Source organism: Neurospora tetraspora, assembly GCF_033439725.1.
Source record: "Neurospora tetraspora strain CBS 560.94 chromosome Unknown B0H65scaffold_4, whole genome shotgun sequence".
Taxonomy (NCBI): Eukaryota; Fungi; Ascomycota; class Sordariomycetes; order Sordariales; family Sordariaceae; genus Neurospora; species Neurospora tetraspora.
In genome coordinates this window covers 59,892-73,444 of record NW_026944386.1, presented here as the reverse complement: position 1 = coordinate 73,444, position 13,553 = coordinate 59,892, and the positions used below count along the sequence as shown (strand labels likewise).

Below are 13,553 nucleotides of genomic sequence, written 5' to 3'. Positions count from 1 at the left end.
AACTCGAAGAAGATGACGACTTTCATTCCTAGGACGTTTGGCTGGCACGCCTTGGAGGGGTAAGGCTGAAGGGTTGGGAACCTGCTTCGCGCCTTCCCGGGGTTGGAGGACTGTGGCCTTAATCGTGTTTTGCAATTTTCCTTGACCCCGCGCTTCCGAACTCCCATTCCTCGTGTCTCTTCACCCATTGCAATCTGCTCCCTCCTGAACACTTTCGCATTGTCGTCTATTGTCCTGGCTGCCTCTATCCGTTGACCCAAACAAGGGCATGTAAGTTGTGACAGACAACCTTCTTGCCGGCTCTAGAATGAGATGTAACCTAACCACGACTGCAATTTTTAGCTACCGGTAACTACGACCGCAATGCCTCCCCGCGACAACACCGATACCTTGGCCCCGGCCTCAGACCTCCAGCGCGCTCTCGGTGCGGCTCGCAAAACCCGCGAGTCCCAAGAACAAGCCTATGCCGCTTTGGAGGAGTCTGTTGCCATTGCTGCTGAAGAGCAGGCCCGGGAACTGCGTAAGGAGAAGGAAAGGGCAGACGGATGGAAACAAAGGTCAGATCTGTGGAAGGAGAGATCGGATACGTGGAAGAAGAGGGCCAAAGATGCGGAAGCAAGAGAAACGGCAGTGGGGGAGCGGGAGAAGCAAATCGAGGACCGCGAGAAAGAAGTCGAGAGGCGTGAAAAGGAGGCTGAGGAGAGAGAGAAAGCGATTGAAGAGAGGGACAAGAGAACGGAGGCTCGAGAAGCGAGGATGGAATTGCGGGAAAAGAGGATGGAACTGCGAGAAAAGACGATGGAGGAGAGCCTTAATAGCCTCCTCCGTACAATGAAGGATGTTCGTGTCAAGGACAAGCAGATGGCCAAGGAGGAGGACAGCAAGGTCGGAGCGGAGCTGCGTGGCCTGCGCCGGTCGGTGACGGACCAAATGACGGCCATGAAGAGGGATCTGGGAAGCAAGTTGGACAATACCATACATCAGACTCTGGCTTTGCTTGATGAGGATCGCAAGCGGGCTAGAGAAGCTGAAGTTGGTCACGGCTGTGGGCATCCGAGCAAGCGTGTGAGGCAGGAAGAAGACTTGGGGAGTAATCTTGAGCAGGCTGTGTGGGCGGTGATGAAGAAAGTGGACAACCGCAAAGGTGGTGAGGAGTACGGAAAGATAAGTTTGGACCGCGCGTTGAGCCTTCTAGCATTCATCTACACTGAGTGCAATGAGGCGAAGTTGGGTTTGTGGCTGGACTTTCAGCATAACGCCCCAGCTGGGAAGGTCTTCTGTTTGTTTGGGGTCTTGAATTTTGGGTATAGGGACTTTATGGTTTCCCAAGGATGTTGTTGTTGTAGTCAGCCTGATGCGACTGATATGATCATAGACCCGGAATTGGTTTGGAATGATGATGGCCACTGTGTAGTAGTGTCGGTAATGGATGATGGTAGGCTATTCTTTGATTGGGCACCTCAGAACGACGAGGAATACGACGAAGAGGCAATGGAGATTATGGAGGCTGGGGTGGACCGGTATACAGGGACTTCGTCCTTGTTGCCTTTGACAGATAGAGGTATGGATGATTATTGAAGTAAGCCATGTCAGTTGGTTCCAAGTTAAAGAAGATGATGGCAATGGATGCCCGGAATACCCTACCTCTGTCCTTCTTAGGCAATTGCAGAATAATCCACCACCATGCCGAACCAAACTTCGACGAGCTTCGGCACTCGTTGTATCCAATATCCGCACCGAGCCTCGGGTTTGTCCGAGTCCAGCTCGTTTCTTTCTAAAGGCAGCTTTCTCCAAAACTGACTCCAATCTTCTCCTGATTCTGTTCTCTCAGCAGCAGCATAGTCACCGCCCACATACCTATCAAACACATCCTTCTCAAGTACCAACGAGGACTCCCTCAACTGGCCGCGATACGCCATAACAGTATCGTCCATGTACCCCAGAAGTTTCTCCTTAACCGCCTCATTCGCCGTCCTATCCTCGGGGGGCGCCTCGATGATGTCAGGTATATTATTCGTCTGGCGCATCCAATCAACCCCCGCTCGCCTCGCCGCCAGGGCAATAATCTGCAACTTCCTCAAGCCCGGAAACGCTACCGGAATCCTTCCCATTATCGTCTCGTATGCCTCCCACCCCGCTTTCAGCTTCAACTGTTCCTGCGCAAAGACCGAGACAGTGTTGGTAGTAATTGTAAAGACCAAGCTCGTCACCATTGCTGCGCTCTCAGGCACAAGCAGCCGTTCGGTATAAAGCACCGTCGCGCCCGTATTCATATAGAAGGTGTTCCGACCATACAACACCTCCACTGCCTCCCGATATACCTGCCGACAAGTCAACAGTAGACCCATAACGTCGGCACCAATGGAGCAGGTGGTTTCGGGGTGCAAGTGGCAAGCTGTCGGTGGAGGGCGGCTGAGCCCGCATTGGTCAAAAGCAGGGTGGACATCGGGGTCGCGGTGGCAGGTACTCGAGCGCCAGGCCCACCGCTCCTCGTGGAAGTAGGCCCCCTCAGTCGTGTGAGGACGGCCACTGGCGTGACTGGCCTGGGCGTAGCGCATGTCGACGTGTAGACCCTGACGGTCAGCGAGGACGAGGAGGTAGATCTGGTAGCGGAGCTCGTAGGGAAGGGTCAGGAAGGTAGTCGCATCGGGTCGTCGGTCGGGCGAGGTAACGTGGGAGGCGGAGGGGACGGCGGTTATGGGACGGCGGTGGGGAGGGAGCGTCGGAAGGAGGTCGAGGGCGTGTGGTTTTGGGTCATCGTGTATGTCGGTGTTGTCGTTGTCATCATTGTCCAGGTTTAGTTGCTGTCTTAAGCGTCGCCGCGAGATTCGGGAGACCATTCGCCGGAGTCTGTCCATGTTGATTGCCGGTCTGTTGCGTGACGCGATGCCACATTGATTGCTGGCCGAATGCCTCTGAGCGACTGCGGGGTTGACGCGGGGCTGAAAGGATGCCGCTGTAGCACGCGTGTAGATACAGGGGGCTTGGCGGCTGATTCAGGGGCAGCCTGTACTCCAACCAATCATGTCATTGCCAGTTCCTAAAAGGGAAGTCGAAAGCGGAGCACTACTGTTTGTAACCCCGCAATGGCGTCCCGTCCATGTCACTGACTGAACGTTGCCCGGCGGCAGCCGTCACCCTTCCCTTACCGACGTAAGGTGAGTCTGAACGGTTGTACTTGGAGGACGATCGATTACCGAAAGACCCATTGAGCCGGAACCGCAGTGTTTCTGCATAAAAATGCGGGGTGCATGGGACAATGGTGAAGAACCGCTGTCCGACTGGCCCATAGGGAGATTTAGCCGAGTGAATAACAGCTGCGTCTATATCCAAATTATTTGACTTGAGTAGCGTCCCGAATGGTCGAAAGAATAAACCAAACACGTTACGGTCAGTACATTACACATCAGGTTTAGTATTATCACTCATCCGAGTGAATTGGATATACCTTTGAACTTAAATTCTAGGCAGTTCATAAACCAAAGAACCCCCAAGTGACTTATGCCGATGTGTTTTCAAGTTATTCTGATCCCTATCACAGTTTTGTAACGGCCTTTGCTAGGTAACCACCAAAGCGGGCCGTATTGGACTGTCTATATTCGGTTTATCATTACAACCACTTCGGGTCCATACAAGTAAGTTGGTGGATTATAGGGCAGTGTAGACTGGGTCGTACATGACGGCAGAGCAGAAGCAGAACTCAGTGAGCGGCCAACAGTCAGGCTTTAATCGGCGTTCACATCTAACGCGGGACGTGTACATCGGAGTCCTGCCATCGTTGTCAGTGCAAGACGGACATCACATCAACGGGAGAAACCGAGATAGGACAACAAATCAGAAGGGTTTCCATTAAACAACGTTCTAATCCATACCTCTATCGGTCAGGCAACACCCGAGTTCAATCCAAACGCACAGTCCCAAACAACCGGTTACCCGTGTCTGTCCCTCCCCTCCCGGTAAACTTATTCTCCGACACCCTCAACGCCACCAAATGGAGCTTGCCATCTCTCCTCAAGAGCCGTCCCAATTCATGCTCTACACCCGTAGCCTCCACCTGCACGACCCCGGCAACCACCACAACGTGGATATCCTTCCCTTCGTCCATCCCACGTATCCGCTCACGAAACTCCAAAACCGTCTTCCCGTTGTTCACTACCGAGTCCACCAAGATGATCGTGTGTTGGTTGGAAAGGTGGTGAGGCTTGACATCCTCCGGTGTCTTGGCGTGCAAGAACATAGCGAGGGAGAAAGCTTCGTTGACGCCAAAAGCCATGGGCTCTCCGCCCCTCATCAAGGCAACGATGGTCGTATCTTGTTCGCGGAGGAGGCGATGGCCGGTGGTAGCGTGTCCTTGGACGTGAGGGATAGAGTACTCTTCCAGACCTATAAGGGACGTAATGAACTCCGTGGCTAGGTACCAGCCAATGCGACGATGTGCTTCCCTCAGCGCAGGGCCGGAGATGTTGGCGTCGCGGGTCGGGGTCATCAGGAGCTTGGCGGAGGGGCGGTTGCTAGCATGTAAGAGGCTGGAGGGCAGACTGCCGAAAAGGGATTGGTTGAAGGGGTTAGTTGGGTCGGAGAGGTCTACCACGGGAAGCTGGGCATTGTCGAGACGTGGAGCGACATTGTGCGGGATGAGGGCTTGACAGAGGTTGTGGGGTGAGCCGTTGGTGTTGAGTTGCTCAATAGCGATGGAGAGGGCGTCTTCCATTGACTTGCTCCTGCTCAGTTCCTCGCCCACGACTATCACCCCTTCGTCAGCAGCCTGGAGCATCGGCAAATCCAGCGGGCTGTCTCCAAAAGCCACAACATGAAGATTATAAGGAGGGCCTCGCAGACGGTTGACAACGGCTTCTCTGGACTTGGCAGTGATGATATGCTTCTCGCAGATGTCCCCGTTGCCAATGACCCTGACGTGTCTTCCCAAGTCTTGCTTCTCCATCACAAGCTCCCACACTCGGCGTAGTCCGCAGGTTACCACCACAGCCATGACGTGCCCGTGCTTTTTGACACGCCGGAGTAGGGATAGAAACTCGGGGTAGAGAGTAACCTTCTCCGCAACATTATTGCAAAGTTCCTCAAAACCTTCCACGTTACTGTATGACATGGCCACTTGGCGGAACGCCTCATAGGTGTAGCCGTGCTCACGGAATATCTCTTCGGCTGGGGTTGGCGCCTGCTGGCCAATCCGTCTCGTTCGACTGGATTCACGTTTCCAAAACTCCCTGCCAGTATCCTTGGCGGTGAGAGTCTTGTCTGCGTCAAACACCAGAGCCGTGGTGACTTTGGTATCGCCACAAGCCGTGACACTGGCTACCATCCCATCCACTGTGGCTAGCAATCGTACGTGGTTGCAGTGTTCCGATTCCGTGCGGGACTCGTGAAGCCTCTTTGATATCTCGGAAACCAGACTGGAGATACCGACAAACTTGGCACCATCCAGACCAACGAAGCGAATTCCCGAGTCCTTTGCCAGGGCGTCCAGCTGTCGCATTTCCTCCTCTTGCCACTTGTGGAGATGTCCAGGTGTCACTGCCTCGCGCTTCCTGACCTGGTCGCGCTGTCGACGACAGCAAAGCGTTTCTGCGGCCAACTGAAGGTAGAAGATGTGTGTAAACGTATCTTGGTCGGCTTTTGTCCAGACCACCGTTCCGTGCTCGCTGCCCCTGGGCCAAAACATGTAATGTCCGGCAACAACACCGACCAGGCCCGACTTCTGGCACTCGTCACGTATCTGGGTGATGGCGAGCTTGCGGTACCGAGTTTTCTCTTCGTCACTCAAGGCATGGAAGTCGTCCAGGCCACGGTCAGGGCCCATCAAAGAGGCAATGACCGCAGAGCCTTCATAGACGGCAAACATGTCGCTCGGAAGTGACTTTTTAAGGTGTTCGAGGACGGTCGATTTGCCGGAGCCGGGGAGGCCATAGATGCCAACGACGATAGGTTTGGGAGTAGTGGGGATCTCGACTGTGGCTGTCGTCAGAGACTGGTCAGCTTCGGAGGACATGGTGATAAGAGTTGTGTGTATGGTGTGGTGAAGGACAAGGTGAGAAGCTTTCTGGTGGATGGTGGGTGTTGTAGAGAGGACGACAGCAAGGCGCAGAGCGTGGTGGTGTTAAATACCTGTCCAGAAATCTCCATGGACGCATCATGGCAACCATATCCCTGTGTCTCTTTTCCTCAGATTACCCCGTACTGCTTCAATGACATTGAGAGGGTCATGGTGGGCAAAGAGCATCCGGTGTTTGCTCTTGGTGGTGCTGTCCGTGGGCCTCCAGCAGGGAGCATTGACTGGGAGTTGTGCCGTATGCTGTATGCGCGGAGGCCTACTGTTTGGGCATCGCAGTGCTTTATAGCTGTTTCATTCATGTAAACATGTGCGCTGTCGGCGGCATGCTTGATGATTGTTGAGGTAGTTGTCCGGCGTGGGTGTCCGTCGGTGTACCATGCCTGTTTTCGTTGAACGTTCCAATTGCGACGGACGGGGCGGCTGCCGGAGGCGGAATGCCAGTACACGTCCCCAACTCCGCCGGCAAAACGGCGGCACTATCAAGGTTCCCGTGCCGTGTCGTTGCCTGCCCGCTGGAAGACTTTCGACTCCCGATTCTTTACAAAAACAAGGCCATACTGCCACTCTCTTCTTCAACTCTACCACCAACAGCGTGCCGGGGGACAGTCGGTCATAAGCTCACAATGCAAGTGCCCTCTTCTTCCCAACCCTTTCTCCCCTTGTGCACCAAGATAACCGTCCAGTAAAGTATAAACAGTCCTGTCTTGGACCCGGACACTCTCAAGAAGTTCGACAAACCGTCCCCACGATCCCCGCGACGCCGACAAACACTTCGGCCATCCGCCGAAGACCCGACAAACAATGCGCCAGCCCACTCGTACAGCCCTAGACTCCCTCCTCCACCGCCTCCTCAACAGATGGCACGCCGTCCTCTCTCTTCCCCGCCAATCCCCACCGTCTTGGTACCGCGCCCGACTCTTCGAAGAGCTCCGTGAGCTGCGCTCTGCCACCACCACTCTCAGCCGACTTAGCGAGACTGCCGACGTCTTCTTCTCCATAAGCCGTGCTCGGTACGACGGCTTCCCCGTACGCATACTTCCTCCTTTTTCATTGGCGCGTCATACTGCGCCCATGCTCTACATGGTCGCCAAGTACACATTGAGGTGGGGGTTCTATAGGACAGCGGCGAGGTTGTGTGGAGCGAAGGAATGGAAAAGGCTGAGCGAAGTGATCAACCCGGCGAAGGATCATAAGTTGGGGGAGGTTTCGGCACGTCACAGCATTGATCCAGACAAGTTCCGTAACACCGGGAGGATGCTGCGGAGGGTGTGGCCATTGCTGCCCTAGACTCCTAGAGTCCGCAACAAAGCAACTCTCTCTGTCTGGACGAGCGACATTCAACGTTCGACAAAAAGCTGACGCTGTGCCGTCGACTATTTCACAAACATCTTCTAAAGCCCTACCTTCTCCCACTTCCACCCGTTTGTATCAAGCGTCACATTCGTCCCCACCGTCTTACCTCCCTTCAAACTCCCCGCCTCAACTCTTCCACCCCCAACAGGTCTCTGCAAGTGATTGTCCCCAGCGAGCACGGTGAAATTTGCCAGGGACAGGTCCCAACCGTTGCGGGTGGCTACGCTGGGCGAACCGAAGAACTGGGCATCGATCTTGGACTTCTTGATCGAGAGGTGGAAGTACCCGCGGTAGTACCCTTCTTGCCATTGCAGTTCTGGGTTGCTGTCGACCTTGGTCTTGGTCGCCTTTTGTACGGTGGCGATGATACCGCTGTGGCCGGAAGAGGTGACGGCTGTTCCGGCGAACTCGACGCCGATGGCTCCCAAGCCGGTGGCGGCATCATAGGGCTTGGTGCCGAGCCAGGCGAGGTCAGAAACCTGCAAAAGGCTGTTAGTATGGGAGGAAGAGAAGCAAGGGGAGAATACAACTTACCCAGTTCTGGTGGCTGTCGCCGGACAGGAAGACGTTGTCTGAGATGTTGTTGTCGTACAAATACTGAAGGGTGCGGTTCCTGCTGGCGACGTATCCCTGAAACCCCATGTTAGCAGCAGGTCAAGTTCGTTAGAGAACAGAACAAGCCTACACTACGGTGGCCCAAGTGTTGGTTACGATCAATTGAACAAGTTTGGTCAGAAAATGGCCCGTGTCAGCTGCAAGCACTAGGTACGCGCCCAGGCGCGTCAGCGTAGATTCAGTTTAGCAATCAAGTCCATCTCACATTGCACATAACCCCGCTTCTTCGTACCCATCGAACTAATGAAGCAAAATATTGGAGCAAAGCAATGAAGCAATGAAGCAATGAAGTAATAACCAAAGGCAACGAAAAAACCAAAAGTAATGAAAGTCAACTAGAATCAATAGAAGTTTGAAAATCAATAAAACTTGGGAGCCTCGAGGTTTACCAAGATTTAGGATAGCAGTGCAAATAGATCCCTCGGTTCTTCTCCAAATTTTGAAGTTTGCCAAGATTTTTTTAGGGTAGTAGTGCAAATAGATGGTTATTCTCCAAATTTTGGACTTTGGGGTAGGGTATCAATGCAAATGGATTCCTCTCCTCCTCTTCCTCTCCCGGGTACCCGTGCCTCGCCCCTACTTTTTTGGGACTCGCCAGATTCGCACCCCCTAAAGTGGGTGCTCACCAATAATACAACCAAACTAGTCAAACAATTAGATCTTCCCTTTATAATACTCTAACCTTACAACTATCATTACCACCACCCCCTATATGGTATCGTTATTAAGTTATAGAGTCGCGATTGCTTCGAGCTATAGAATACTATAAGAAATATCCGGAATACTTAATCGTAGCGCTGTGCAGGGATTTTAACGTTCTCCGATAACGTCTCCGCAGCCGTATTTAGGGTATCCCTCCTAAAATAAGTACGCTATCCCAAAAAACTAAGTTCACCCTATATAAGGAGGAGGCTCTATATAATTATATCGACCGTTTTAATAAATCAATTTCGTTGTAAAGCCTAATTATATTATTAAAGCAATGAATTTAAAACTTTAAAGCCGTACTTCTAAAACGGAGTTAGCCGACCCTAATAGCCCGGTCCGAATTAATTAGAATTAAGTATTATAGTTTATTAAACGCTACGAATATTCTAAAGTAAAATAGAAAAAGATAAATAACACCTAGAAAAACAATAAGGATATAAATAGAGTAAGTCCGGTTTATAAATATCGTTTATATAGTAAAGTATTAACGATTAGTATAATAGGTAGCGGCCTACTTCAAAAAGTTCTACAATATCCTTTAAAAAGAAGGTTTCCTACCCTTAAAGATATAGAATATAAATGAAACGAGTTTCCGTATTAGTATAGGAAAAAATTAAATAGTAATTATAAAACGGAAACGTATATACTACTTTACTATCCCTAAAAACCGTAAATTAATAACGTATATCGAAGCTGTCTCTACAGCGGGCCAATACTACCAACCTTTATAATTCTTACCGGTTAGCTTCATATAATTAATTAATATCAAATTAATAAATTAGACCCTCGTATAATTATCGCCACTACTTCAATAGAATATTCAAATAATTAATTATCTTTTAAATAATTAAAGTATTAGAATGAAGATTCAAAGAAACTTTAATAAGGTAAAAAGCGGTTACTTATATTCGATAGCTATAATTTACACTATTCTAAGTAAGAACGTTACTATACTCTCTAAGGATAATAGTTACAATTAATAGTAATTTAAAGAATTTATTTAGTATTATAACGACTATAGCATTATAGTATTTAGCTTGCTTCCCTATTTTATATATCTATTACAACTTTTAAATGTAATAGTTTTTTAACTTCTAAAGTACTACTATTTTAAAGTATTCGATATTATAGTTCGTAACGGTTGTACTAAAATTATTAAGCTAGAATTCTTATTAGTAATCGAAGGTATAAGAAAAGAAGTATTCAAACTACTAATAATACAATTAGTATTTAAGAAGATTAGGATTTATTCCTTTAAACCCTATATAAGTAAGAGATCATAAGTAAAAGATATAAATTTCTAATATTTTTGGCATTTTTAGTATAATAGTTAATAATTTATATAATAATAAGTTGTATTTAAATTGTTGTAAGACTAATTAGCCCGCTATACGCCTACCCCTCCTCCTTAAGTATTAATAATTTTAATACCCATTTAAATACTTAAGAATTTTTGTTAAGTTAAGAAGGTTGCTAATACTTTATATAATACGATAAATAAAAGGGATAACTTATTACTATCTTTAAAAAAAATTGTATTAAATTTCGTAAAGGGTAGTAAAATTATTACAACCGAATTGGTATAGGTTAAGCGGGATTTGGGTAGAACTTAATATGCCGAAATTATAAAAAGACGATATAAAATATATAAGAACCGCTTTATATAAATTGGGGGGGTTTTGAAAGTTTTTAATAGGCGAACTATAGTATTGAAACGAATTAATAATGACCTTCGAGCTGTATATAAGAAAGTAGATAAAGCGAATTAATAAATCTAGAATAGGGTAAAAAAGAAGGTGAGGAGGCGGTAAAGCTAGCTAGAAAGTAGCGCCGTAAAGGGAAGCTCGAACTATACGAAGTATATAAATTAGCGCGTAAAAAGGTAAGGATTTTATGTATTGGTTGAATATACCCTTATTTCTAACCAGATCTGGTTATTTAACTAGTTTGGTTGTATTATTAGTAAGCACTCACTTTAGGGGGTGCGAGTCTGGCGAGTTCCAAAAAAGTGGGGGCGAGGCACGGGTAATGGGAAGGGAATTGGGAATCAATGGGAGTTAATAAGAATCAATGGGAGTTGATAGGAATCAATAGGAGTTAATAGGATTCAATGGGAGTCAATGGGGCTTAATGGGACTAAATAGGAGTTAATAGGAATTAATAAGAATTATAATAATTCTAATGCCTTTGGATAGGTATGAGTATTTGAGTGTGTAAGTAATTTGGAGGCGTTAATATAAAAGGGCTAGTAGTTGCCTACAGCTAAGAGCTCGGATGTTATAAGATTACTTGTAACTACCTTGTACATACACAGCTCCCACTATAGGCAATCGAGCCTCGTGCCATGCTATTGCCACTATTAGCCAATAGTATATTACGTGCATGTGTACGTACAGGTCTGGCTCTAAGCATGGCTTAGCCCTACCTTATATCGCTAGACCTCTATACATCTCTTTTTTTTCTCTTCGTATAACTACGTATTTTTAACCTACCTTTTAACCGTCGCCTTGCCCTATAATAGTTAATTGTATTTATTATTACGCTGTGAGTGTATAATTTTATTCAATCCTATTGCCGCCGTCGTAAAATTTTCCGATGTGCTTGCGATTCCTCGTCGTATTACGATAGAGCTTCGTTATATTATAATAGTATAAATACTAAGATCGTATTGTAATCCTCCTATGAAGTATTTATAAAATAGTGTATTTCCTACTCCCTAAATTATAAAGTAGCGTTTTATTTTATTTAAATTAATCGAATTAATTAATATTGTTTGTTATTAATACTGATATTATAATTTTTATTATTAGTTTAAGAGAAGCTCTATTTGTACGTGGATAAAAGTCTATTTATACGTGGACCAAAATATAAAAAGGAGTTTAACTTAGTCAAATCTAAGGATATTATGCTAATAGTAGTATTAGACTACTTGTAGAGTTTCAGCGGATTTTACGTAATAAGTACTGTTTTCTACAGAGTAGGCGCTACCCAAATTTTATTTATTTTAAAATTCCCATTAGTTTTGGAGGCTACTAAGTACGTAAGTGTACAAGCTGGGGTTCATAAAATGCGCAAATAAATAATGAAAATTTATAACCCTTATACAGGCCTAAAATCCCCACTCTCGTAGCGAGATATTAGATTCTAAGTTTTCGTCCATGTACAAATAGAGTTTTATCCACGTACAAATAGAGTTTCTCTAGTTTAATTATCGATTCCGCTTACGAATAATTATTTAATAATATTATTGACGCCTTCAACGGTCATTTAAACCAGGGTAATTTAATTGAATAGTTTATTTTCAACTTCGCTTTATAGTTTACTAGTTACGCTGCCTTCCTTTTTGTAATTATTACACTTATTCGATTCATTTATAAGCATATAATTAAAGCTAATACTTTCGCTACCGTTATAAAGGACGCCCTTACTAATAAGGATATTATAATTACTTAAAATAATTTCGTTAATACTAATACTTCCTTTAATAATATTAATAATACGTATAATAAATTTTTAAAAAAAGCTACTTTTAAAATTAAGGAAAAAAATAATATTATTAAGGACTTTAAAAAAGCTATCCGCTTGAAAGTTATCCCCCTTAAATTTATCCCCCTACTAAATAATAATAACGCTACTATATTTATTATTACTATCCTTAAATTAATAATTAGTAAAGACTTTAAAGCCTTTACTAGCGAAGGTAATATTAAATTAAGCGTATTAAATCCTACGATATTTAGCGGACTAAAATAGCATTCTATTAATTCTAGAATTCGTAGTATTTTAATTCCGATAAGTATTTTAGATTCGCTTAAATTATATAATATTTTAGTAGCGCCGCTTTCTACGCTTTATCCTCCTATATTATATTACTATTAAAGGAGGCCGATACGGATAAGAGAAAGTAGAAAACTAGCGAAGATCTCCTCACCTATTTAAATACTAAGTACGATTATATAAATTTAACTTTAAAATTGCGTTATAAGTGTCACGCGTGGCCAGGGATGGGTACGGGTGCAAGGACTGTACTACCCTAATGGCTAACTTGGACTAAAGACAAGAAGTTGAGGAAAGAAGAAAACTCCAAAAGGGAAGGCTAGATGGAAAGGACTGGGTTTTATACCCTGAACTCTGGGAGGGAGCCAGGCCAAGCCCAGAACCTGAACCATCTAAACCAAACCCGTAAATGGAAGCCACCGTGAATGGAATCCATGACGACTGGTGGTGCCAGCCGTTACAATAAGTTCGAAAATTTAAAAATACATAAAAGATAAAAGTAATTTAATTTCGAAGATAAATTTATTACCCTAATCGATTAATACAACTTAAATAATATTATAAAGATTTATTACATTAAATTAAAAATTATTAATAATATCCGTAATGTAATTACGTATTAATAAAATTTTCCTATTCTTAATACTTATAAGAAGTAGTTTTAATACTTTTTATACTAAGAAAAATAGGAATTATTGTAGCAACCGTAGTCGTAGTAGTAATAATGGTAATATTAGCGCTATTAAACCCGCTATAGGCTAAGTTAATTATAGTAATGCTACTTACGTTAATATTATAAGCGTTAGAAAGGCCGCCCCCGTTACTTACTATTATAATTACTTTAGCCCGGGCCGCTCCTACTACTAAATATAATATAGGAAATATAGCGCTTTCCTATTAAATTGTACGGAGAGGCCGTTATTTTTAATAATTATAAGAGAAGAGGGGGATATAAATTTAAATTTAGCAAATTTAGAAGGAGTTCAATTAAAGAATTTAATTTTCAATAGTTATAATAATAATTTTATCC

At 45.4% G+C, this 13,553-nt stretch overlaps 5 protein-coding genes across 5 annotated transcripts; 2 read left to right on the top strand and 3 right to left on the bottom strand.

The window, feature by feature from the left end:
- Window positions 1-254: 254 nt before the first annotated feature.
- Window positions 255-1,617, top strand: B0H65DRAFT_179733 (uncharacterized protein). Its single transcript, XM_062821491.1, has one exon. The coding sequence runs from the start codon at window positions 364-366 to the stop codon at window positions 1,576-1,578; it is 1,215 nt and encodes a 404-aa protein (XP_062681170.1). The 5' UTR covers window positions 255-363; the 3' UTR covers window positions 1,579-1,617.
- Window positions 1,618-2,924, bottom strand: B0H65DRAFT_179734 (uncharacterized protein). Its single transcript, XM_062821492.1, has one exon. It carries the CDS (start codon window positions 2,856-2,858, stop codon window positions 1,656-1,658), a length of 1,203 nt encoding a protein of 400 aa, XP_062681169.1. The 5' UTR covers window positions 2,859-2,924; the 3' UTR covers window positions 1,618-1,655.
- Window positions 2,925-3,742: 818 nt separating this feature from the next.
- On the bottom strand, window positions 3,743-6,007 carry B0H65DRAFT_548351 (uracil phosphoribosyltransferase-domain-containing protein; the record flags this gene model as incomplete). The annotated part of the gene is made up of 2 exons (XM_062829572.1): window positions 3,743-3,769; window positions 3,914-6,007. 2 exons carry the CDS (start codon window positions 6,005-6,007, stop codon window positions 3,743-3,745), a joined length of 2,121 nt encoding a protein of 706 aa, XP_062681168.1.
- Window positions 6,008-6,577: 570 nt separating this feature from the next.
- Window positions 6,578-7,500, top strand: B0H65DRAFT_179710 (uncharacterized protein). The gene is made up of 2 exons (XM_062821490.1): window positions 6,578-6,695; window positions 6,759-7,500. Exon 2 carries the CDS (start codon window positions 6,872-6,874, stop codon window positions 7,355-7,357), a length of 486 nt encoding a protein of 161 aa, XP_062681167.1. The 5' UTR covers window positions 6,578-6,695; window positions 6,759-6,871; the 3' UTR covers window positions 7,358-7,500.
- B0H65DRAFT_548349 (PhoD-like phosphatase-domain-containing protein) lies at window positions 7,462-8,065 on the bottom strand (the record flags this gene model as incomplete). The annotated part of the gene is made up of 2 exons (XM_062829571.1): window positions 7,462-7,902; window positions 7,958-8,065. The coding sequence occupies 2 exons, from the start codon at window positions 8,063-8,065 to the stop codon at window positions 7,462-7,464; spliced, it is 549 nt and encodes a 182-aa protein (XP_062681166.1).
- Window positions 8,066-13,553: the final 5,488 nt, after the last annotated feature.

Bases quoted from the DNA above. Each gene is read 5' to 3' on its own strand.
- B0H65DRAFT_179733 (XM_062821491.1), top strand. From the start codon at position 364: ATGCCTCCCCGCGACAACACCGATACCTTGGCCCCGGCCTCAGACCTC.
- B0H65DRAFT_179734 (XM_062821492.1), bottom strand. From the start codon at position 2,858: ATGGACAGACTCCGGCGAATGGTCTCCCGAATCTCGCGGCGACGCTTA.
- B0H65DRAFT_179710 (XM_062821490.1), top strand. From the start codon at position 6,872: ATGCGCCAGCCCACTCGTACAGCCCTAGACTCCCTCCTCCACCGCCTC.